The sequence below is a fragment of the Haliotis asinina genome, chromosome 13, assembly GCF_037392515.1.
Source record: "Haliotis asinina isolate JCU_RB_2024 chromosome 13, JCU_Hal_asi_v2, whole genome shotgun sequence".
NCBI classification, from domain to species: Eukaryota; Metazoa; Mollusca; class Gastropoda; order Lepetellida; family Haliotidae; genus Haliotis; species Haliotis asinina.
Window position 1 is genome coordinate 14,459,895 of NC_090292.1, and position 26,963 is coordinate 14,486,857.

At 41.2% G+C, this 26,963-nt stretch overlaps 1 protein-coding gene across 1 annotated transcript in view; it reads right to left on the reverse strand.

Annotated features, from left to right (window-relative positions):
- Window positions 1-234: 234 nt before the first annotated feature.
- The window catches only part of LOC137260434 (potassium voltage-gated channel subfamily H member 7-like), a 72,845-nt gene continuing 46,116 nt past the window's right edge, over window positions 235-26,963 (reverse strand). Inside the window, exons 5-11 of the mRNA XM_067798094.1 lie at window positions 20,816-20,915; window positions 16,064-16,216; window positions 11,083-11,282; window positions 9,788-9,899; window positions 5,585-5,752; window positions 4,301-4,598; window positions 235-3,255 (exon numbers count right to left, since the gene is read on the reverse strand). Of these exons, the coding sequence (XP_067654195.1) occupies window positions 3,060-3,255; window positions 4,301-4,598; window positions 5,585-5,752; window positions 9,788-9,899; window positions 11,083-11,282; window positions 16,064-16,216; window positions 20,816-20,915 (1,227 nt within the window). The 3' untranslated portion in view covers window positions 235-3,059. The remainder of the gene's footprint in view (window positions 3,256-4,300; window positions 4,599-5,584; window positions 5,753-9,787; window positions 9,900-11,082; window positions 11,283-16,063; window positions 16,217-20,815; window positions 20,916-26,963) is intronic.

The following is a 26,963-nucleotide window of genomic DNA, read 5'->3' on the forward strand; positions in this document are numbered from 1 at the left end:
CATGGTCTCTTGACTTTCCCATCGTGACCTTCCCATGGTACCTTGACCTTCACATCGTGACATTCCCATGGTATCTGATACCATAGGAAGGACACTCGTTTCGTAAAATTCGTACGTAATGAGACCTCGTGTAATATTCTGTATGTTTGTACGTACCGCCCGTCTATGCTAACAGCACTCATAACATATCCCTGTGAACTGGACACTCGGCTCAAGGAAACAGAACACCACACACAAGATACAAATATTTATTGCAACGTAACTCTATCACAGGTTAGCTTTCGATGTTTATTGCCGTAAGTCGATACTTGTGGTGCTTTCGATTAGAGAAAACAGGTTAACTCAGACTTGAACAGTAACAGATCATATTTCGTTTAAATAAGCCGGACTATTATTGTATGTAAACTTAACAACTCAGACACAGTAATACGACTCTATGCGACACGATATTATGAGTGGTTTACAAAAATATTACATTGATATACAAATTTATTCTTGCAGACGTACAACGCCGCTCAAAATACAAATACATACAACGCAACGCTCCTTTCAGTGTATGTACCGAATGTTCTGTCCGAGATGTTCCTTGCTCAAATGTTCTGTCCGAGATGTTCTTTGCTCAAATGTTCTGTAAGAGATCGTCTTGGCCCAGGCCGGAAGTATGATTGAGATATAGGAAATATTCACATGCGCCCGACCCACAAAGCATTCGTAGCGTTAAGACCTAACGCATCTCTATAGTGTTTCAATGTCTAACGAATGGCATAATGTTACGCACGTTTTATGGACCCTGTCTCTGATCATGAAGACAGTCAAATACTTCACGAAGATGCAAAACGGACTTCGTGAAACTTCAGCGAAAGCACAACGTAAGCGAGCGTTTAAAGGTCCCATGTAACCTTGAATAACTGGTAATTTCTACACCAGTAATATCGTTTGTGTAAAATAATGAGTGAGTGAATATCGTTTTTTGTGCAATACTCCAGAATTTCCAGAAGAGGGAAAAAAGGAACGGACACATTGTACCCATGTCTCCGGTAGCGAATGAATGAATAAAATGAACATTTTGTCGTCTTTTGAGAACAATTGCAATAATTAAATGAATAAATAATAATAATTAAACAAATTTTCATTGGTAAATATATAAAAGAATGAATTATTTAATAAACACGTGTTCGCTCCGAAAATATTCGTCTCTAATTGTTTAAATGTTTGTAAATCACTAAATTATATTAATGACGCCCACGATGCCGTGATAATATCGTTTCATTGCAACAACGGTGTTTACGCAAACTGGAATTCGTTCTAGCTAAGACTGGTCATGAAAAAATATCTCACCTTAATGCGAACCTAATGTATATTCGTACATATAAAGACATATAAACTCTTAGCTTACCTCACTAACTTGAACGTTGTTTTGCTGCGCAAGCGACCACGCACATGCACACGCACGTGCACTCACACACAGACACACACACGGGAACACAAGCATATATACATTCGAAAGACGACCTAGAATTAATCTCATATGACAGCTTCTGTGAAGCCCGAATACCGTTCACACGTAACCTAAAACTACGCACTCTGCGTAACTATGACTACCTAAGCTTAACATTGCACGTGAACATTACACAGGCATCGATGTAATGAAGGTTGTCCAAGTCATCTCCCAAAACATTCAGTCAGCTCAGCTCCCCACTGGTCCCTAAAGTGGTTGTGGGTGATTCTCAGCCTTTTTAAAATATTGCATTGTCCCAATCTGAAATTCCTCTTTAGAGACATATGCTAGATGTATTTCATGGTACCGTGACATACTAATTGGTTTTACTTTCCTTCGTCCACAAGGTTTTTAAATTTGTGCATATATCATGAATGTATAACTGTTTATCATGAATTTATAACTGTTTATCATGAATTTACAACTGTTCAAAGTCACTAAATGGCTGAAGTACTGCCGCTGTGACTAAAAAATTATCTCACTCACTAACAAAGCCATCATGCTCCAAGGGTATTCTACACTGGAGTGAGTGAGTAAGTTTAATTGTAAGGTCGCTTTTAGCAATACCTGGGGGACTCCAGGAATTGGCTCTACACATTGTATCAGTGTCGGGAATCGAGCCAGGTATATCGGCGAGCGAACGCTTGCACCTCTAAGCTACTCCACCCATTCTACAAAGAAGAAAGTGGTGATATCAGAAGACACTGATTAATGACGGGAGAAATTTAAATTTAAAAGTCGTGTTAGGAATTTCAGTTATTAAAATCCATCCTCAGGAAAATCCTTGGCGTATGACGCGGTCTTTACGTAATGGCAAACATTGGGTTGCCATAATGAGCAAAGACACGTGATGTCGGGATGCAATGATATGTTACCATCCAATAACCAATCTGGAAGATCAGATGTATCGCTCTTTACGATCACGGTTGCCTTGGAGATGATTTTAAACAAGAATCCATAATGTAAAATAATGTAAGTGATTAACTTTGACGGGCGTGTCAGCCTGACTTTGACGTCCTTCATTCAACCTTCCGACGTTGTTGTTCAACGGACAAGTGACAATGTTCATCTACCGCAGCTTGCAAAGCGTTGATTGTCTACCGAGCATCACCACGATCAGACACTGATCAATATTCAAAAACTAGCATATCAAATAATATCATTATACTGCACGCAAATTCACAAACTACAACCAGCTCTCCTCACACGCAACAAGCTTTGACATATTCGATTCTCCTGCGGCAGTGGAAGCAGTGTTGCAATAACGTAACGTTGTGGCCGTGACTTTACGGGACTTGTTTCCTTAAGCAGTGTGACGTAGTCAGTTACAAATTGGTGCATCTAATAACCACTAGCAGACATATCAACTTCCTGGGCAAGACGTTCTTTATCTTTTTCCATATGACCGTGACGTCATCTCAAAATGGCGACCTCAACCGATCTGCATTATTCAGGAACCTCGTACGAACTTCCTCGAACAATTACACGAGCATGTTGCCGTTTGACATGTGGTTTTGTTTCTGGAATTGAAACACTTGAACACAAGTTCTCTGTTTCTCCCTCAACCCGTCTTCTTCTCTCCGTCGCTAGGCGAGTGAATTAGTTTTACTCCCTTAGGACGAACAGACTTATCTTTACCGGAAGTAGGCGATGCGCATGAATCAAACTGATCACGTGTTACTTTGGGCTTATGGCCGAGTATTTCTAAGATGGCGTCAACAGTTGTGTACAGTTCGTTTTCAAAGTTGTGCATCCGGCTGTAAAAGAGGAAAATGTATATGTAAAAATACCAGCAGTTTACCCGAAGAGGAATTCTCATGAAAATCAACACTGTTTCACTGTTTGAGTCGATACATATACTTGTCGCATGGTATGTTAATTAGTCATGGGGGGTAATACCAGTTATATCTCTGCAGATTGTTTTTTTTTCAGAAAATGAAGAAAGTCTGGGGACTCATTTTAGTTTATAATTATGTATCTTATCAAGAGGAATCATACGGGTTAGACATAACGATATTCTTGCAAGTAAGACAAACATAATGATTGTCCAGCGTAGGCTTGACAAGATAGTTATCTAGTAAGGGATGGGATTGTTGGGATTAGGTTAAGAGTTGTTAAGGGTAAGACTTAACTAGACACCGCCAAAGGTCCGATAAGACGAAACTCACAAAGGGAGCGTACAAATGACTGTAGATCTCATGCTCAAGCATACACTTAAGATAGTCACGCGGCTGCAGTCGCTTTGTGCAAGTGCGCCGAGGGGTTTGTAGCGACAGGCGGAACAGGACCAGACTAAGGGTTTGGCATAAAAGGATTCTAACATGGGTAAGTGAGTGAGCTTAGTTTACGCTGCACTCAGCAATATTCCAGCTATATGGCGGGTGGTCTGTAAATAATCGAGTCTGGACCAGCCAATCCAGTGGTCAACATCATCAGCACCGATCTGCGCTAATGAGAACCGATGCCGTTAGTCTCCTCTCACGACAGGCATTGTCGCCTTTTGTGGCAGGCATGAGTTGCTGAAGATTTATTCTACCCTGGAACTTCACGGTTCTTCTATCATGGATTTGACATAACGGGACTGTAGTTCATATAACGGGACTGTAGTTGCAGTTACCGCTGGCAGCATAAACGTTGTGATGACAACGAGTTCGATAAATATAAACCTCAAACATACGTTCGAAATAAGGTGACCTCAGTAAGGTGTGCATGGATAATGAAATGAGACTAGGCTTGGACATTATTGTGAGTACAACGGAGTAGGGTGGAACATAATGGGAGATAACTCTGTGATATACTCACTCATACAGATTCTCCAGCCTGCTATCGATGTCGGCTAAAGAGTGTATACTCCCTTTGTCAGGATATTGCTTTATTTCATATTCTATATTCTGTAGTTTCCATATCTGCCCGGTACTCGAACTCGACTTGGGTGTGTATGTAGTTCCGCTTGAAGCAATGGGAGACAACCCTGCGTGACCTGTCAAGCTTTCGGAAGTTGGGTCTTTACGGACCGGAAGTGTTTGTTTCTTAGTTTGACTTCCGTCATGCGTGGATTGTGACTTCTCCTTTTTCCCTTTCCGACTCTGTTGGATTGTATCTGAAAATGGGTATTGATGTATAATTAGTGAGTGAGTTTTACTGACGACCCGATGTCGCTATTTGTTTCTTACGACAAGCATGGGTCACTGAAGATCAAATTTGACCTGGATCTTCACGTGTGATGTTGAAATAGAGGTATAGTAGATGGTTACACATGAAAGTGTCTGTTGTTTTATTCAGTCCAGATTGTTGTCATGCGTTGTGCTTTCTCCTCTACATTTGTACCTGTCAATCAGTTTTATGGCTGTATGAACGAGCACAGCGGTCGTGAAATAACAGTGACATATGCCCCGTCGTGTTCAATTGTTGTGGTGGAGCTAGTGGAGCTGCTGCGGTTGTTGCGGTTGTTGTTGTTTGCTGGTGATTGTGGTTCACGTTGTTGGAGTAGATGTAGTCGTAGTGGCGGTGGTAGTAGTAGCTGCACCACTGTTTCGTTTCTTACACCCACTACAGCGGTTTAATACTGCCTCCAGCTGTACGGCAAACACGAAAGTGCCCATAGTGAACCCTTAGGTAAGGATTAGTCAGCAGGTAAGACTAGGAGACTGGGCACGTGTTTTTGTTTGTTTGTTTTGGGGGTGTTTTTTAAGGGAGGAGGGGGCAGTAGTGAGTACCCGCAGTCATCATGGTAGTGATGATCTTGAGAGTGAGTGAGGAGTTTTTATAAGTAGGGAAAATGTGTGCGAGTCAATAAGGATTAGTGAGCGAGTTTCTGAGTGAATGTAGATTTACGCCGCTTTTAGCAATATTTCAACAACATCTCGACAGGGGACGCCAGAAATGGGCTTCGCACATTGTACCCTCATGGGGAATCGATCAAGGGTCCTCGGTGTGACGGGCGAACACTTTAACCACACAGCCCCCGTAAGGATTAGAGCGCAGCGGTATAATGAGGAAGGAGGATGAGAATGTACAGGTGTTAGAGCGCCAAGATGAGTAATGATAGTGTGTTGGTGTGGCAGTATGGACTCCGAGACTAATTACCTGTCTTCTTGTTGAAGTCTTCCTCCGTCACCTCCTCAGTGGCGCCCTCTGTCGACAGTTCCAAGATACCCACCCCTTCATCTTCGCTAGCAGACAGGTCGATGATGTCGCGACTGGTCCGCTGTGCGTCCATGCTGCCCACTCGTCGCTGCCTCAGACCAGCACGCCCTGTTGAATAAATATAATAGGAGGAATTATACAGGACGTCGTTGAGCCAGCAAAGGTCACTGTGGCAACGGACCTACAATCTTTCTTCTGGGGCACTGGCAAGCCTGCGTGTGAGCGAGCATAGTTTTACGGCGCCTATTTTTGCCTGTATACAACACCTTTAGCTATAGCAGTATTCTAGCAATGTGTTTGGTGCGGGTGGGGGGACCAGAACCAGGATCTCAGGTGTGAAGAACGAACGGTTTACCGATTACGCTATACCATGTGTGTATAACTGAATGTACTTATTCGGGTGCATCCCCAGAGCTGCTGTTTGCGTGAGTGAGTGGGTGAGTTTAGATGTAGGTCGCCATTCGCAAGATCAGAACAATATCAAGGCGGGGGACACCAGATATGGACTTCACACGTTGTACCCATGTGGTGTATCGAACACGGGTCTTGGGCGTGACCAGCGAACACTTCAACCACTGGACTACCAAACCTCCCCTTTCTACTGTTAGGACATGTATTTCTCTCAACTGATTGTTTGATGCCGTATTCATCAATAAAAGCAATAGCGTGAAAATCATAAAATCTGGACCAGAAAATAAGGCAACCGACATTATGAGTGACAGCGTGAATGAGTTTAGTTTTACGCCGCTTACATTATGAGTGACAGCGTGAATGGGTTTAGTTTTACGCCGCTTACATTATGAGTGACAGTGTCAGTGAGTTTAGTTTTACGCCGCTTACATTATGAGTGACAGTGTGAATGAGTTTAGTTTTATGCCGCTTACATTATGAGTGACAGCGTGAATGGGTTTAGTTTTACGCCGCTTACATTATGAGTGACAGTGTCAGTGAGTTTAGTTTTACGCCGCTTACATTATGAGTGACAGTGTCAGTGAGTTTAGTTTTACGCCGCTTACATTATGAGTGACAGCGTGAATGGGTTTAGTTTTACGCCGCTTACATTATGAGTGACAGCGTGAATGAGTTTAGTTTTACGCCGCTTACATTATGAGTGACAGTGTCAGTGAGTTTAGTTTTACGCCGCTTACATTATGAGTGACAGCGTGAATGAGTTTAGTTTACGCCGCTTACATTAGGAGTGACAGCGTGAATGAGTTCATTTTTACGCCGCTTACATTATGAGTGACAGTGTGAGTGAATTTAGTTTTACGCCGCTTACATTATGAGTGACAGCGTGAATGAGTTTAGTTTTACGCCGCTTACACTATGAGTGACAGCGTGAATGAGTTTAGTTTTACGCCGCTTACATTATGAGTGACAGCGTGAATGAGTTTAGTTTTACGCCGCTTACACTATGAGTGACAGTGTGAGTGAATTTAGTTTTACGCCGCTTACATTATGAGTGACAGCGTGAATGAGTTTAGTTTTACGCCGCTTACATTATGAGTGACAGTGTCAGTGAATTTAGTTTTACGCCGCTTGCATTATGAGTGACAGCGTGAATGAGTTTAGTTTTACGCCGCTTACATTATTAGTGACAGCGTGAGTGAGTTTAGTTTTACGCCGCTTACATTATGAGTGACAGAGTGAGTGAGTTTAGTTTTACGCCGCTTACATTATGAGTGACAGCGTGAGTGAATTTAGTTTTACGCCACTTACGTTATGAGTGACAGCGTGAATGAGTTTAGTTTTACGCCGCTTACATTATGAGTGACAGAGTGAATGAGTTTAGTTTTACGCCGCTTACATTATGAGTGACAGAGTGAGTGAGTTTAGTTTTACGCCGCTTACATTATGACTGACAGAGTGAGTGAGTTTAGTTTTACGCCGCTTACATTATGAGTGACAGTGTGAATGGGTTTAGTTTTACGCCGCTTACATTATGAGTGACAGCGTGAATGAGTTTAGTTTTACGCCGCTTACATTATGAGTGACAGCGTGAATGAGTTTAGTTTTACGCCGCTTACATTATGAGTGACAGCGTGAGTGAGTTTAGTTTTACGCCGCTTACATTATGAGTGACAGCGTGAGTGAGTTTAGTTTTACGCCGCTTACACTATGAGTGACAGCGTGAATGTGTTTAGTTTTACGCCGCATACATTATGAGTGACAGTGTGAGTGAGTTTAGTTTTACGCCGCTTACATTATGAGTGACAGCGTGAATGAGTTTAGTTTTACGCCGCTTACATTATGAGTGACAGAGTGAGTGAGTTTAGTTTTACGCCACTTACGTTATGAGTGACAGCGTGAATGAGTTTAGTTTTACGCCGCTTACATTATGAGTGACAGCGTGAATGAGTTTAGTTTTACACCGCTTACATTATGAGTGACAGCGTGAATGAGTTTAGTTTTACGCCGCTTACATTATGAGTGACAGCGTGAATGAGTTTAGTTTTACGCCGCTTACATTATGAGTGACAGCGTGAATGAGTTTAGTTTTACGCCGCTTACATTATGAGTGACAGAGTGAGTGAATTTAGTTTTACGCCGCTTGCATTATGAGTGACAGCGTGAATGAGTTTAGTTTTACGCCGCTTACATTATGAGTGACAGCGTGAGTGAGTTTAGTTTTACGCCGCTTACATTATGAGTGACAGAGTGAGTGAGTTTAGTTTTACGCCGCTTACATTATGAGTGACAGCGTGAGTGAATTTAGTTTTACGCCACTTACGTTATGAGTGACAGCGTGAATGAGTTTAGTTTTACGTCGCTTACATTATGAGTGACAGAGTGAGTGAGTTTAGTTTTACGCCGCTTACATTATGAGTGACAGAGTGAGTGAGTTTAGTTTTACGCCGCATACATTATGAGTGACAGAGTGAGTGAGTTTAGTTTTACGCCGCTTACATTATGAGTGACAGTGTGAATGGGTTTAGTTTTACGCCGCTTACATTATGAGTGACAGCGTGAATGAGTTTTGTTTTACGCCGCTTACATTATGAGTGACAGCGTGAATGAGTTTAGTTTTACGCCGCTTACATTATGAGTGACAGCGTGAGTGAGTTTAGTTTTACGCCGCTTACATTATGAGTGACAGCGTGAGTGAGTTTAGTTTTACGCTGCTTACATTATGAGTGACAGCGTGAATGTGTTTAGTTTTACGCCGCTTACATTATGAGTGACAGCGTGAGTGAGTTTAGTTTTACGCCGCTTACATTATGAGTGACAGTGTGAGTGAGTTTAATTTTACGCCGCTTACATTATGAGTGACAGCGTGAATGAGTTTAGTTTTACGCCGCTTACATTATGAGTGACAGAGTGAGTGAGTTTAGTTTTACGCCGCTTACATTATGAGTGACAGAGTGAGTGAGTTTAGTTTTACGCCGCTTACATTATGAGTGACAGCGTGAGTGAATTTAGTTTTACGCCACTTACGTTATGAGTGACAGCGTGAATGAGTTTAGTTTTACGCCGCTTACATTATGAGTGACAAAGTGAGTGAGTTTAGTTTTACGCCGCTTACATTATGAGTGACAGTGTGAATGGGTTTAGTTTTACGCCGCTTACATTATGAGTGACAGCGTGAATGAGTTTAGTTTTACGCCGCTTACATTATGAGTGACAGCGTGAATGAGTTTAGTTTTACGCCGCTTACATTATGAGTGACAGCGTGAGTGAGTTTAGTTTTACGCCGCTTACATTATGAGTGACAGCGTGAGTGAGTTTAGTTTTACGCCGCTTTCATTATGAATGACAGCGTGAGTGAGTTTAGTTTTACGCCGCTTACATTATGAGTGACAGCGTGAATGAGTTTAGTTTTACGCCGCATACATTATGAGTGACAGTGTGAGTGAGTTTAGTTTTATGCCGCTTATATTATGAGTGACAGCGTGAATGAGTTTAGTTTTACGCCGCTTACATTATGAGTGACAGCGTGAGTGAGTTTAGTTTTACGCCGCTTACATTATGAACGTTGATGTACTGGGATAGGATGACATGCATTAACTTTGAAGCGACTCAGCCAAGCTGATCCTAGTTTCCCTCTCTTATTGAAAACACGGACTGTTGAAGACCTAAAACCAGTTCTATCACGAACCTATAAAAACTCTTAAATGCTATGGATGACTCAAGACCCCAACTCACCTTCGATTTCTGTATTACGTCGCTTACACTGCAGTCTCGGACGTCGTTGTCGTATAAACTTCAGCGTCTCATCCTCCATTTTGTTTTTTACCTTTCGTTGTAGTAGTGTGCCCTGGAAACATGAAAACATTGCAAAACAAATTCATCAATTTTTGTTGGGATTATACGTAGATCTGGTGAAAGCAGTTTAACTTAACGCCGAGTTGAACTAAACCCCGGCAATAACGCTAGAACAGACAATCCAGTGATAGATATCACGAGCCTCAGTCTGTGGCACTGGGATACGGTGGTATGAGTCAACCAGGATCAGCAGCTCTCGCCACCAGATCCCGTTAATCGCCTCTTACACGGAAGACCAATTGTAACCAGGATCTCCATGTGTGTGTGTGTGTGTGTGAGAGAGAGAGAGAGAGAGAGAAAGAGAGAGAGAGAGAGCGAGAGAGAGAAAGAGAGTGTGTGTGTGTGAGAGAGTGGGTATGTGAATATGTGTGTGTGTGAGAGGGAGAGAGAGAGAGAGAGTGGGTGTGTGAATGTGTGTGTGAGAGAGTGTGTGTGTGTGAGAGAGTGATATGTGAATATGTGTGTATATGTGTGTGTGTGAGAGAGAGAGAGTGGGTGTGTGAATGTGTGTGAGAGTGAGTGTGTGTGTGTGTGTGAGAGAGTGGGTATGTGAGTGTGTGTGAGAGAGAGTGTGTGTGTGTGTGTGAGAGATAGAATGGGTATGTGAATATGTGTGTGTGTGTGTGTGTGTGTGTGTGTGTGTGACTCTTGGATTAATTCGGAACTCATCGCATTGACGTAGTGACCACTGACCACTGATGTATACTGAACAGCACAAGAATCACAACTCTGGCCATTTGTCACGCTTTCACATAGAAGGCATAAACATGAATGCTTACCTCAAAACATTTCATTTTCGTTAAAATTGCGTTTGTTTATATGTTCAGTGTATGTAGGTTACTATGCGACTGTGTCTTGGGATGGTTAATATCCCGTCAATCCGGACACGACCTTGACGCCATGCTTGCCTACTATGTGAAAGTAGTACTTAAATTTCCATATGACCTCTCTGATTTGCATCGATATCTGTATATGATCCGAACTGATACCGAAATTATCCATTGTATGATAAAGTTTAACATGAACACACAACTCATTTTTCTGACTACGAACAGCCCTGTCCCAGTCTCTTCGGCCTGGTTTCGGGGAGGCGTCCTTGCTTTGAATACGGAACGCATTCTATCGATATCGAGCACATTTATAACTCAAACTTCTGTAACAACAGTTTGGCTCACCTTCCGAAGGTTAAAGGTCACTTGGAACTTTTGGAGGAACGTGTCAGCAAACTCCGGATACGTATAGAGAACCTCTTTCAGGTCAGCCAGCTCGATCTTGTTTATGTCACAGTACGACAGCGCCCGGACACAGTACATGGTCTTGCCTACCGTCATTTTATCTGGATCTTTTATATCTTCGCCGAATATATCATCCTTGCCTACACACAGAAAACAAAGCAAAGTGGCAGTGAGCTGGATTTTACGTCGCCTCAGAAAGTATTTAGCATTCACTGTGGCGTATACATTGAGATGATGGAGAATAAGGCCAAGTTGTGGAAGCGCCACGACTGTACAACTCGCACGTCTTTGTTCCGGTGTTGGATCTACGACGATCGCAGGGCTACGATCCCTGTTAACGTATGGGAGTTACGATCGCCTTAGAGTTACGATCGTTTTGAGGGGCTCCTTTCACGAATCAACCTTTACTAAGGCTAACCTTAACTCCCATTCTTTAACATGGCACTAATATGACCCTGGACCTTGGAAACCTTACTGCCATGTTAAAGAATGGGAGTTAACGTTAACCTTAGTTAAGGTTGATTCGTGAAAGGAGGCCCAGGTCTCTTAGCATGTCTCAATTCTGGAACCTAAATGTCAGGAAACTCTCCTCGCTTTGGCCAGTTTCTGACATAGGATTTGCAAAATCCAACATGCAGTTATCAGGAATATAATTATGCTAGGAATGAAAAATGAAAAAAAAGAAAATTTTGTGAAAAGTGAAGATTGAACAAATATAATTTTTTGTGATGTCGCATATTTCCGTATTTTCTCTGAATGTTCATTCCGATGTTAGATAACAACAGTGTTCTGTATTTTCCCCGACGCTGGACCAATTATCATTCTTATGGGGTATCAGGTCATGAATCATGTCAGCTTGATTTTTTTTAGATAAAAAAACATTTCCGAAGCAAGGCCGCTCTAGCAGCAACATAATCCATTTACGGACTATTGTGTAGTGATGGTAAAATAAAAATGAAGAATTGGTGAGGACGCTCAATATTGTTATTTTCAACATGAGGAGTTTACGTTTTGTTCGGTGTGATACCTCATAACCAAAATATACCACTCAAAAGTAGTCTAAACACAAAATGAGATAGACTTCCTATGGTAAGATGTAAAGATTCGGATGTTGATTAAACTTAGTTTCAGTGTTTCGCATACAAAGCTTCTATAAAAAATACAAACACACACAGACATAAAAACCCTCCCCCCTCACCCCCCCCCCCCCAAGAAAAAACAGACAAAAAAAAGCAAAACAAAAAAAACCCCAAAAACCCCAAAACCAAACAAACATACCAAAGAGAATACAACAAACAGCAAACAAACAAAAGAAAGGAACAAACAAACAAAAATCCGAACAAATTAACAAAAAAAACCCCCAAAACAACAGCAACAAAAACTCCACTTGAACGTTTTAACTGATGGATCATCAAAGAAATGTTTGTCAATACTATTGTGTATTTTTTGCTTTAAAGAAAGTTGATATAATATGACCAAATTTTCCTACATCCATGGTCAGTTTATTAATACAGGTTTTCACGCGAGTGTGTTTTGGGATGGTTAATATCCTGCATTGGGAATAAAAATTGTATTTAGCGAGCCGTGGCGATCTTGGCGTTTTTGATAACGCATCAAGTTGGTAATGAAATTTCATTCGGTTGAACAAAGTGAATTAGAATAGAATTGATTTCCTTTTGCGGTATTAAAAGATATAAGGCGGACTATCACTGATAGAGGCTGCAACTAGATGGCAGTGTAAAATCCAATTTGTCTGGAACAGTTTAGTCGGATTTTATATTATCTTATTATTAATATGCATTACGTATAATGATCATTTTTACTACAGCTATGATAATTTTCTGTTGGTATGGCAGTCTTAGTAACAAGAGCGGTTTGGAACCATAAGAGCGCTTCAGGGACCCTATCCATAAGCATCCGTAGAGCTCGTGAGTCAATTATAAAGTATAGGGTTACGATGGCGTTATGAATCTACCCCCTGAAACTTAAGCACTAGTTGATACATGTTCAAGCATCTTACTGCTTGGCATCTTAATATTAGAAGAGCCAAGTGTGAAATTTAGGAAAATTTCAGTTAACCTTTTGAACATCAAATGTACTTTAATGTTCGCATGACATTGTGCACCTGGATTCCTGTGCCGTCCTCTCGCTAACACTGAGGTTCTCTAACACTGGTATCTTAGCAAGCCTATGGATTTCTATCTTCGTTTTGTAATCTATACCATTTATCATAACCAGGCATGCCTTTTCAGGGATCAAAGCACTGACAGTACCGCAACCAAGCAACAGGCTTTAATCTTCCGTTTGAACAAAGAGACTGTTGAAATGACCGTGAATAGCAACATGTTGCTCGATGCGGCCCTAAAATCACCATGGCGATTTCAAAGCGCGGTGTGCAAGGCGACGCGTCACGTGGACAGGCAGGCGAATCTCACCTCAGTTCCAAATGACTCCAGCAGATCCCAATCACGCGATCACCCAGTTCACGCCTACTTTTGATTTGAAAAGCATGCCACTAAAGGTGTTTTTATTAAAAAATATGTTTGGCGGAGACATGTTTTTTTCGCCAAAAGACGTATATGAAGGCGTCCATCTGATAAATGAGTGAGAAGATACTCCGAAACGTCATTGTCCTCAAATACAGAAGGTAGCATCCATACATACTCGCCTTCAGGTGATCAGCTCTAAATGGCGTCCACAGACTGCAAGTACGTATGTCTTAATAAAGATATGAGAAGAAACACGCGATGGTACCTATTTCGCAATTCCTCTCAAAGGCTTGTACTTTCATTGATTAAAACGTATTTATTTCGGTTCTGATTTAGACACAGGGAAAGTACTGATCTGGATGTCAGACTAAGCGGGATTTTTTGTGTCTAATGGTTAAAGATTAAGGCGCACATTGCAATACCGGGCTGTCTGAGACTAATCTGCAACAGAACTGTACCACAGCCCACGACTACACCGACAGGGGGGAGCGAGTAGGTGGTGATTTTTGCTTCGGTATTCAGAAGGTGTGTGGTGAAGCAAATTTTTAAAAATTACACTTTCTACTTGTGTTAAGCTGTTACTGGTATTTTGTTTCTTAATGTTGTTAGAAAATTGCCTGGTTTCACAAAAATATTATCCCCTTGTATCATTTTATTTCGAATCTATCCTCTTTTTCAAAATCTGCGTGTTTACAAATTATTTATTTTCAGAAAATAATAGCCACATTACTATTGTCAGTCCTTGTCGTCACCAAATGACGTTGTCGATTTGATGTCATCGGATTTGTTGACGTCACTTTGATTAATTCCTGGTGGCCAAAATATTTGTCATCGTATTTCTAACATTCCTGTGTGGAGCGGTGGCGTAGCCTGGTGGTTTAAGCGCTGGCTCGTCACGCCGAAGACCCGGGTTCGATTCCTCACATGGGTACAATGTGTGAAAAGCTGGTGGCTCCCGCCGTGATATTGCTCGAGTATTGCTAAAAGCGACGTGAAACCACACTCACTCGCTCCAGCTGATGTAAGGACTTGTGTTTTCACACATCCTGCACACAATGTGGTGTATCTAATAGAACACTGGCTGATACATAGTCACAGGGGTGTAATTAGACTAAACAATGACTGTGTACGGTTTGCCAAACTATCGGTGTGATCAGCTGATCGAAACATTGGATCAACAGCAACGTTGGATCGATATATCCAAGAAAAAATATGTATTTAAAAAAGACAACGGCGACGCTGAATAAAGACATGAGAATCGAACGATCGAACGACATCGATGCTTAAAATGTATGAATCAGTGTAGAGAATTACAGTCAGATTAAACGAACCGGGACAGATACGTCAGTAAGAAGACTGCTACTTTCAATCAGATGGACTGTAACCGACAAATTCAATTTTCCTCAGAAGAAGAACCCTTATACGTTGTAGTTATGTAACTCAGTCTAGAGACGATCAAGATGCGAACTTGCTGTTATGTTCTTCATTGCACCCTGGCTCAGGAATAGAAAGGCGATTCGAGCAAGCTCTGAATATGGATGAATACTGCCATAATATCCTGCCCAAGAATAACAATGGCAGACAGGAACCAAATTCCATCGACTCTAATAATCCGTAGCGATGAAAGTAGTATGTTTTGTTGGCGTGGCTGAATGTTTTACATTAAGGGCATAGGATACAAGATATCAAAATGTCAGGATATTGCTAATTTTGGTATTATTTTGTAGAAAGATGTGTCCCGCATCTAATTATGTAATAAAAATAGCAAGTCACCGTGGCTTTTGTTTGACAAGTGGCGCCCCTGTGTGGGACCATCTGTAAAATGTAATATGTCAATATTTTTTTACTTAAAAGTAAATTGTTTACCTTTTTATTCAACATGTGGTCATAGTATTGCTATGAAATATAGAAGGAAAATCAATGTTCAAGGCACTATGCAAGATTTGACACATTATGTACCTTCTAAAAAAACAGGAATATAAAAAAAAATATTAATATTGATTCATTGATGAAAAACAGATTTCAATAACAAGAAGGTTTTTATGAAATGAATTTTAATATTGTAAATTCACACTAGATTAATAGTGTAAAATAATTAAAATATGTCACCAGAGGGTATAAACCTTATGTCCAATTACAGCAGCATACCCCAATTAAATTTGGCAGGTGGAGATAACTCCATGTTTACCTCAGGATAAATGCATGCATGGCCAAAATATCATGAGGTATTATTAGAAGAAGAATAAAGGGAAATAACTGTGCAACAAAAATGCGCGTTCCTACTGCCACATACTGTCACACACCGTATGTGCACAAAGCATGGTATCAAACCTCATTAAATGAATACAACATTTGGTTAGTTCACACAGGAATTTAAGAAACAACAATCCGATATTGACTATAACTGATTACAACTACCAAGCCTCGATTACCTAATATGGCCATGACTGTATCATCTTTGAGGATTTCTATAGAACCACGTGCTATAAAGTAGATGGCTGTCATGATAGCACCCGGATGTAGTAACGTGTCTCCCGGTGGCGCATGCGTAGTCTTGAACTTCCTTGAGAGTGCTCGTAAACAGCCTGAAACAATCAAAACGTGTGTGATTAGAGAAAATAAGGTGATAGAGTTGGGCAGAAATGTATTTTATTCACAAAGAGCATGTTGCAGGAATATCACACACAATGGTCTGAACACATTCAAATTTTCAAGTTATCCCTAAAAACTCAAGTCAGATCGCGAAAGGTTGATCGCTGCGATACAAATCAGCAAGTTTAATCGAATTCATAAGGAGGGGCTACTATTTGAGTTATTTTACGAACGTTTCAAGTTTGAGTGTTTTTGATAACGCAGCAAGTGAGCAATGAAATTTCATTCGGTTGAACAGAGTGAATTAGAATAGAATTGATTTCCTTTTGTGGTATTTAAAGATATAAGGCGGGCTATCTAAGATAGAGGCTGCAACTAGATGGCAGTGTAAAATCCAATTTGTCTGGAACAGTTTAGTCGGATTATATTTTATCTTATTATCAGTATCCATTATGTATAATGGTCATTTTTACTATGGCCATGATAATTTTCTGTTGCTATGTATGGCAGTCTCAGTAATGACAAGAGCGGTTTTGAACTGTATGAGCGCTTCAGGGACCCTATCCATAAAGCATTTGTTGAGCTATATCATTCGTAAGCCAATGATAATGTATAGAGTTACGACGGTTCGAAACCTTACGATGGCGTTATGAATCTGGGCCCGTATTCTCGAAACGTTCGTAGCCCTAAGAATTCTTAACTTTGATCGTAGTCAGTGTGTTAAGAATGAGCTTAAGAAGTTCGTAGGGTTACGAACGTTTCGAGAATAGCTAGCCTGGCCCCTGAAACTTTAACACGAGTGGATACAGATCCAAGCATCTTACTGCTTGACGTCTTAGTATTAGATGAGCCACGACCTGACACGTGACCCTAATTTGCATATATGGGAACCCCCTCCAGAACATTCAGTTTGAAACAAGAGGGAAACATGTTGTTGTCTACATATTAAAAAGTCCATTTTCGTCGCGCGAATCGTGTCGTGATGGCGTTTTGTGGAACTAAATCGCTCATGAGACACGTGATAAGAGTAGCGGTATTGATTGCACGCCAAGATCATCCTGTATTGCACGTGCTTAATCGCCAATCTACCTGTAGCAAATCAAGTGTATTCTTCCAGATTACTTGCTCCGCCTGCTTGTCACAAACGCGTTCACTGCGCTGGCCGTCATCTAATAGTTGTCAAGCAGTACAGTAAGGTGATTTCTAACGTTTGGAACCACGAGAGGTGACCTGTTCCATAAAAGAGACGCGATTGAGTATGTAAATGTCGGTGAATGAATGCTCCGAAATGAGTGCCCAGAGGACACAACCACATGTGTGTGTTTTGTATCTGAATACGTGGGATTTGTAAGATTTGTAAGTTTCACTGCAGCAATACTCCGGTGGACACCAAAAAACTGGCTTCGCACATCGTACACAAATGGACTCCGGTCTTCTACGTGATGAACAAAGACATTATATACATGGCTGACGAACAGACCTGTTCCTGACTAGGAGGAAGTAGTAGCACATGTAAGTGAGTGAGTGAGTGAGTTGAGTGTAGGTTTACGCCGCTTTTAGCAATATTCTAGCAATATCACGACAGGGGACAACAAAAATGGGCTTCACACATTGCCCCCCCCCCTCCCTCCCATGTGGGAAATCGAACCTGGGTCCTTGGTGTGACGAGGGAATGCTTTAACAACTGGACTACCTATCGCCCCTGGTTATACAGAAGTCGGACACGATCAAAGACTAACCCACATTCAACATACAGCACAAAAACATCATCAAAGTGACGAAAAGGTTACCCAGGCATAACAGTAATGATTAGAGGCAATTACTCTGACTATTTTTGGTGTCTTCCCTGCTGTTCAAAAGATAACTGCAGCCGCACAAACTGGATGCCGATTTAGGGCGCAAAGAAAATTCTGTCCGACAATCGTCCACTTCAAGTTCTTTCAACTGATCTGGTCATCCAACGAGACTGTCCGGATTCGGCGTCAGGGTTTCCTGATATTACAACAGTCTATACGGTAATGATAACAATTATCCTGGTTATTTGCCCTGATGGTAATGGTCAATTGCCGACAGGCAAACGTGATGCCATGTTTATTAACACTGAAAGGAGCACCCCTGACCTTACACATTTGCATAATTACCCGTTTATGCATCAAATGGATACCGTTTTCATCCTTTGACTTATCGCTATCTTTCCGAAGACACCCACCAATGATATGAATAACAGTTGATACATTCAAACCCCGTTGTGTCGAAGTTGACATAACTGAAACTGAATAATTCGTTCCATCCGTAGCACAAAATGATGATAGATATTGAATATGAAGAACCCAGCATTTTCTTGGAAACAAAGGTGCGTTCGACGCATTGTAATACGACCTAACGGTGTTTCGTTCTGTATGAGTCGGTGTTCCGGTTACACGAGGTTTCACTGAACATAATCCTTATTTGGCAGGTGTGTAGGAAATAGTGGTTGTCACGAGACGGTTCAAGAGGTGCCAGCTGGACTTGGTAAAACATAGACACACGAACCGGTTGCCAAGAAGCTTGTTCAGCTCGATAAAATATACAACGTGTTTATCAAACTCACGAACTGGTTGTCACAAACCGGTGTCCAAAGAGCCTGCTTGGCTTGATAAGATATATGATTTCTATCTCACACCCACGAACCGCTTACTACGAACCGGTTGCCACGAACCGGTTGATACGAACCGGTGTCCATGGAGCCTGCTGGGCTTGATAAGATATATGACTTCTATCTCACCCCAACGAACCGCTTACTACGAACCGGTTGCCACGAACCGGTTGATACGAACCGGTGTCCATGGGGCCTGCTGGGCTTCACAAAGTATGTGAAAATTATTTCATTCATATTTTTTTGTTTTGTTTTTTTGCGTAGGGTTCCATGGTCAACGCTATGATTTCCAGCTTCTCGGGGAAATCTAGCCGAGATTGCCATAGCAACAGGACCTTATTCACACTTGGAGCCGAGGGGCACTAGTCGAAATTGGTTTCATGGTAATTTTAATATAATTTGAATTTGAATTCTACTTTTATAGATTTGTAATGTACGCTTTTCTTACATGTATCATGTCATGCAAGAATGTGTTGAAGTAGCCGGCAGGCTCATGAAGTTTTCAAACAGTTAGGTTTTAACGTCGTCGGGAACATTATACAAGCTATATCACTGGATCTCTGCTAAACTGTGGGGAAAAACCCGGAGTAATGCAAGTGTTAGACCAGTCAGCCATTTAGTCTAAGGCCGGTTTTTAGCAACATTTCACAGATAATAACGCCGTGAAACACCACAGTTTGGCCTCACACAGTGTACAAATGTGGGGAATCTTACCAGAGATTTTGGCGTGACGAGCTAACGATCTAACCGCTCGTCAGGTGACCGACATGAGTATAAGTATGGCACTGATAAGACAAGAAACAGACAGGGAGATTCAGCAAGACAGATTCGAATTCGCACATGTGTGCCAGAAGAAAATAAACCTCCAGGTTTTTCAACGCAGCCCTCACGTTTTTAACCTGTCACGACAAGTGGATCTGTGTGTGCTGTTCTACACTTAAAAACAACAACAATTGTTACGGTTAAATATTTGCCGTGAGTAAAAGTATAAGAAATCCCTCAGAACCAGCAAAATATGGCACTTAGAATTTTCTTGACTCCGGAAGTAAACGCATTTCATACTCAAAGGGAGATAACTCTAAAGCGCTACCTGTTGCCAAAGTACTAATAGCACTGGGCATTTATGATACGAAATGTGCACCATAATAGCTATTATAACTAAAATGATAGAATTATCATGAAAACTGCCGCTCGTTATCAGAAATGAGCGGTCCACTGTAACTCGATAACGCCTGCAAAATGCTTGACGACGGGCCATTATCAAGCCCGTTGTTAGGTGACGTCATATGTAGCTCAGCTGTTGAAGTTCAATCACCTACGGCTCGAATGAACTTGGGTTCATTATTGACCATATATCTGGCTCACATTCGTCACATGTGCCTGTGCCATTATGCACTTTCCTGCTTGTGCCATCCATAACGATTGTGCCATAAATGACAACATACAGCAATGAAAATATCGACTTGAAGTCTAACGTTGTTGATCACTGAAACCAATGGCGGCTGGTAGTATGAGCAAAGGTCAAGGTCGAATGTCGTCACTTTCATTAGTGACGTCATCTCTGTTGTTCTATGACGTGACTATATTTGTAAAATGTGTGTCAGTGACCTCCTTCGTTTTGTTGTTGGCAGTAAATGCTTCTAAACCGATGCCGCTGTTTTTATTCTTATTGTATTAAAAATTCTATTCATTTTAGCTATAATAACGGTAACGCTATTTTTCAGGGCATTATCATTTGCAGAAGCCCTCGGTCTTTTCAACTGCCCTCCTTCGTCGGGCAGTTAATGAAAGACCTCGGGCAAATGATAATGCCCTGAAAAATGGCGTTACCCTTATACTATGACCCAACAACTACTATCACTTTAATCTATGATACAATTTACAGAAAATACTCTCTCGTAACCTGATTATAGTGTTACATCGATAATGGTGCATTTGTTCCTATACTGATGCTTACCTGGGCTGGCTCCTTTAAAAGCCCCACAGTTGTTGAGTAGATTCCGGTTTAGATGAAGACATATGTCAGCTTGCAGGCAGTCAGGGAAACTCTTCAGTACCTGTTGATGAAAATAACAATAGTGTTGATGATGATGGTGGCAGCCTTTCTACAAAAATAACAACGATAATCCGAAAGTTGATGGCTCTGCAACACCTGTAGGTAAAATTAACATGGACAATGATGGTCATCATCATCATCATCATCATCATCATCATTATCATCATCATCATCAAGACGTCTACAACGACGACGAAGATGGTGATGCTGATGACGATGCGTATCCCACGTTCCAAACGGCGTCGGCAACTGCTTAAAGCCACTGTAAGACCTTTAAGGAATATTATTATTGTTATTATACAAGATGCACACACACACACACACACACACACACACACACACACACACGCACACATATATGTATATAGCGCACATATCCACACAGCCTGGGCTTGCTCAGTCTCCACGGCAAACCGTATTGTCAATTTCACCTCCCTTGTCAAACACAACTCTTGTTGCCACTAGGCGCAGAGTCACAGTCACATTCACCGCTGGGTTGACTGGGACACATAGTCGCAATACTTTGTCCAAGTTTACTGCACGTTGCTGTACCCGCTGCTATGCAAAAAACGTCTCGTCTCCAAGAACTACGTCCTACGTGCAATACTTCCATTTCCACACCTCCTCTCAAATAGCTCGAATATTGTTATGAGCGGCGTAAAACTAAACTCACTCTCTCTAGGAAGATGGTACTGGCAGAACAAGCACGCATATTTTATTGTGCTAAAGCTGGGTGACGTCACTACCTTTTACAGACATTATCAATATGCAAAATTCTTTTGTCTTTCAAAAAGCCCCGAAACTGTTGTGGGAGAGATTTGGAAGATTGTAATAAAATTTCAGTATGCGACGGTAACGTCAGAATTTCTGCCGGCAACAACGTGATTCATTGCCGGGACATCACGTGATTTCGTTCAGCGCTAGAACACTCAAACAGTATGCTTATATGGTTAAAAAAATCAAGGAAAAAACCCTTTAACATCTGAAATACAGTTAATTACTCACTTCAGAGCACTGAGGTTTTCTTTGATTTATACATTTAGAAACATTAAGCCATGTGAGTGATTTCTTTTGTAAACATGTGGAATTATAAATATAATTACGCCCTTGCTCGTCTGAAAACAAATACGTCTAATTTAATACAACATTATCAACAAACGAATATGATATTATCTTCAAAGACAGCCGCCCTTTCAAATATGCGAAAAGGAACGAAAGGCTATCTTCTTTCCTTTCGAATGGCAAGTTACTAATTCTCGGAAGAAATTAATTCACTCTGATGATCTATTCTAACAAGATTTTAGAAAGATATTCCTTGATCGCAGTCATTACCGAGATGATTTTACAGGGATGGGCTTTCTTTATCATGCAAAAATCGAACTAATTTCCGTTCGTTTAGCTTAGCTTTGCTTGCAAAAGTAGACATACCATTTATCAAAGGACACAATAGGATTACAGGGGCTGCGCAGAGCAAGAGAAATACTGACGGCTACTGCGCAAGGTCGATGGACGCACGGCGCTGCTGTTCAGAAAATTAGGAGAATTTATTTGCTTGTGTTGAAGTGTCGAAATTTACACATAAGTTTGCATGAAAAAAATCAGTTATTGAATTACCCAGGCGGAATATTTAGCAAATCCAATACAAGCTTTTGTTTCTTGTGTATCATAGTTTTAGTCCTGATGGAATGGATTCCGTTAATGGGATATCGGGACACTGTAATTGTACAATTCAATTCATTATTCTGCAGTTACAACCTGACCTGTTGACACTGGCAGTGTCGATGGTAGAGTTTAAGTTCTTTCTGTGCAAACTATTCTACAATAAAGGTAAGAACAAATATTGGTGTCATTGGCAACCGATGCATTCATGTTCAAGGGTTTGGTTGTAGCGTTTATTTGTAAAAATGTAGTCAGAATGTTAATTCATACTATTATTAATATTATCAGTTTAGTGGCTCAGACATATCAGCCTTTGATAGTGAGACGCACCAGCCTTTGGAACAAAGAGGCATCAGTCTGTGATAGTGAGACGCACCAGCCTTTGGAACAAAGAGGCATCAATCTGTGATTGTGAGACGCACCAGCCTTTGGGACAAAGAGACATCTGTCTGTGATTGTGAGACGCACCAGCCTTTGGCACAAAGAGACATCTGTCTGTGATAGTGAGACGCACCTGCCTTGGGCACAAAGAGACATCTGTCTGTGATTGTGAGACGCACCAGCCTTTGGCACAGAGAGATATCAGTGTGTGATTGTGAGACGCACCAGCCTTTGGCACAAAGATACATCAGTCTGTGATTGTGAGACGCACCAGCCTTTGGCACAAAGATACATCTGTCTGTGATTGTGAGACGCACCAGCCTTTGGCACAAAGAGACATCTGTCTGTGACGGTGAGACGCACCAACCTTTGGCACAAAGAGACATATGTCTGTGATTGTGAGACGCACCAGCCTTTGGCACAAAGAGACATCTGTCTGTGATTGTGAGACGCACCAGCCTTTGGCACAAAGAGATATCATTCTGTGACGGTGAGACGCACCAGCCTTTTATACTAAGATGCGTTTGATGCTAAGACGCACATTAAGCCTCTCCTACTAAGATGCATAAGCGTTTGGTACTGAGAAGCTATGTAGACTTTCGTACATAGACGCATCAGTTGTTCATATGAGGACAAACCAGCTTTCGATACTGAGACCTTGATGCGAGTGCGCAACAGCCTTTGATACTAAGACGCATCAGCATTTCATACACAGACGTGTCAGTTGTTGATACTTGGACACATCAACTTTTGATACTCAGAAGCTACAGACTTGATATGAGTGCGCAAAAGTCTTTGACACGAAGACGCATATGCCTATCATAGATACGCGTATCAGCCTTTGTAGACGCAGCTATTTAGTATCAGCTTTAGATACTAAGAGGCATCGGTCATTGGCGTTTGATACCAAAACTTGCAAGTCTTGACACTAAGACATCTGCCTTTGATCCTGAGATTCATTACGCTTCATACAAGACGCCATTCATTAAAAAAATGCTTCAGGAACATAGCTTGCGGTGTAAATAACACTAAAAACTAGTGTCAAAGATATCACCTTCATAGTTTGTGGAGGAAACTGGGATATTTTTTTTGTCAAAAGATAACTACATAGGTCTTTAAAAAACACACTGGTAACTCGGCTTGCTATGTGTTCTAAAATCTGTGCTGCAGGTGCTGGGTGCGTGATCGAGCTTTAGGCCCTTTTTAGCAACAGTCCAGCAATATCACAACAGAGGACGCTAGAAATGGGCTCCACTGAACCCATGTGGGCAATTGACCCTGTCTTCGGCGTGACAAGCGAGACTTTTTCCAACATCTCGTGACGAGAGAGTATTTAACCAACATCCAACTATTGGTGCACCGTTAGTGTTCCTTCAGTCTATGTAAACTTAGTCTAATTCGTTACACGCTTACACTGAGTCAAACAAAACTAGTAGGAGGTCGCGTCAACTAACCTTTGAGCATGATCGGCCAATCAAAAGAGAGACGACCGAACGGATTTAACCAATGAGATAACGGCTACTGTTTAAGGTTTGGTGGGTCTGGTGCCTCAACAAACGAAATTCCGTATACAACACAGATATTTGGCTTGTAGTATATACGTTTAGGGCCTTCTGATGACATGGTTACCATTATCTAATATTTCCGCAAGCTGACATCCTTGAATATTGACCAAAAACCCACTATTTTTAGCGATAGTTTACTCACTGTTGACAGTGTTGTTGCGAGCTCCATGTCCATCACCCCGAAGCGATGGAACAGAAAATAGCATTCGAATTCGTTCGGGTACAAAACCTTTTCCAGGTTTAAGTTCAAAAGGTATGTGCGAATGTCCACTTTCAGGATTTGGTAAGCAGCGTTCTGATTGGTCAGTCTCAAAGGTTACCTAGAGTTTGTTAGACTCAGTGTAGGAGTGTGACGAATGATACTGAGACTAAGTGTACTCAGACAAGTGTTCAGTGACATTCGTGTTCATGTCTCGTCATGAAGTTGAGGAATGTTAGTTAATAGCATTGACTTCAGCAATGGCGTGCAAACGGACAAGGTATGTTTCAACAATTTATGTCGTTTCCCTTGAGAGTTTGCCGGCTTTATCTCTGTTTCGTTTCATCTATTCAATCCGCCATTGTCATATTAACGGTTTACACATACGGGTATAGTGTAGCCAATGATTAACTGCTAACGGTTTACACATACGGGTATAGTGTAGCCAGTGATTAACTGCTAACGGTTTACACATACGGGTATAGTGTAGCCAGTGATTAACTGCTAACGGTTTACACATACGGGTATAGTGTAGCCAGTGATTAACTGCTAACGGTTTACACATACGGGTATAGTGTAGCCAATGATTAACTGCTAACGGTTTACACATACGGGTATAGTGTAGCCAGTGATTAACTGCTAACGGTTTACACATACGGGTATAGTGTAGCCAGTGATTAACTGCTAACGGTTTACACATACGGGTATAGTGTAGCCAGTGATTAACTGCTAACGGTTTACACATACGGGTATAGTGTAGCCAATGATTAACTTTAATCGGGTGTTGAAAACGTCATCTTACGCACTAGATTTTGCCAAACTTCATGAAAGTTTGAAAAGAATGATGAATAAATAAGAAAGAGAAAAGTCAAAAAAACTGACAGAAACAACTGCGCACATTCAAACACTGTGAAAGGTGTCAAATCCTGCAGGTGTCCAGTCCGGCAAGTTGTCGACAGCAGCACAAAGTCTGAGTCCTCCCCCTACCTGGCTTGTATATTTGTCACCTGCTCTACAATCCAGTACGCTGACTGAAACAGGAATGTTCCTTCAGTCCCGATGACTGCTTCCACTGTACCAATAACAAATGAATTTCTTGCTGCGGCAGTGGGTAGAAAATGGAAAATGGTATTTGGTCGTATGCCAAATAGGTTTAGCCCAGAGGGTAAAGCGTTCGCGGGTCATACCAAACTTCCGGGTTGGATATCCCACATGAGTACACTGTGTGAAGCCTGTTTCTAGTGTCCCTCGTCCTGATATTGACGGAATATTGCCTATAGTCACGCATATCCACCCTCTGACTCATGCTTGCTTCACAATGTTGCCGCTGTTTAGCGGTCGTTTGTGTTGTGTCAATTATGAACACAATTATGAAATCGGTTTTACAGAACAATAATTTGTAAAAGAGTGAGTATTGTCTTACGCCGCTTTTATCAATATTCCAACTATAACACGGCGGGATACACCAGAAATGGGCTTCACACATTGTTCCCATTTGTACAACGAAATATTTTGATTTACTGGTATATACACTTCCAAAAAAGTAGGGGAACCTTAACTTTCAATTTAGATAGGAAGTGTAAACGTTAATAAACGTTTCAAGGACAGGCCTCTTATGAACGCACCACCATTTCCCTCTATTACCACCCCTAAACACAGCTCATGAAATGTACGTGCAATACGCAGTAGCCCCATACACGTGCATGAGGTCCCATTCTTGATTTTGACGTTTCACTTAGAACATTCATATTGACACTCATCTTGCATCACACATTTGTTAGTGTTTGTTTCTAGTCGTTTGTTCTAAAATGAAAATCGTACACATGCAAATTACATGTCATACACAATTATCTTTCAAAAGAGACTACATTCCAAATAACCGTGGATGTAAGGAAGTGCAAATGGTTGACGCACTCTAAAAACATTCAGTAATATCATATCAACATTGATTGATTCCGATAAAACCCCTAAATATTTGTAATCGTAAATATAAAAAATGAAGTTTCCCTACTTTTTTCAAGAGTATAATCGCTAATTACAGAAAACAAAATCACTGGTTAATAATAATATATTTGTCAACATGGAGTTGAACTTAAGCAACATAACTTAAGTTTGTAAAGAAAGCTTGTGTGAAGATACATGTCAGAATTGTCCACTTCCTTTTTCATGTCTTCATGCCCCCAGTGTAATATATCTAGAATGCATTCAGATCAATAAACTCAACCTTCTCTTCAGAGGGGATTTA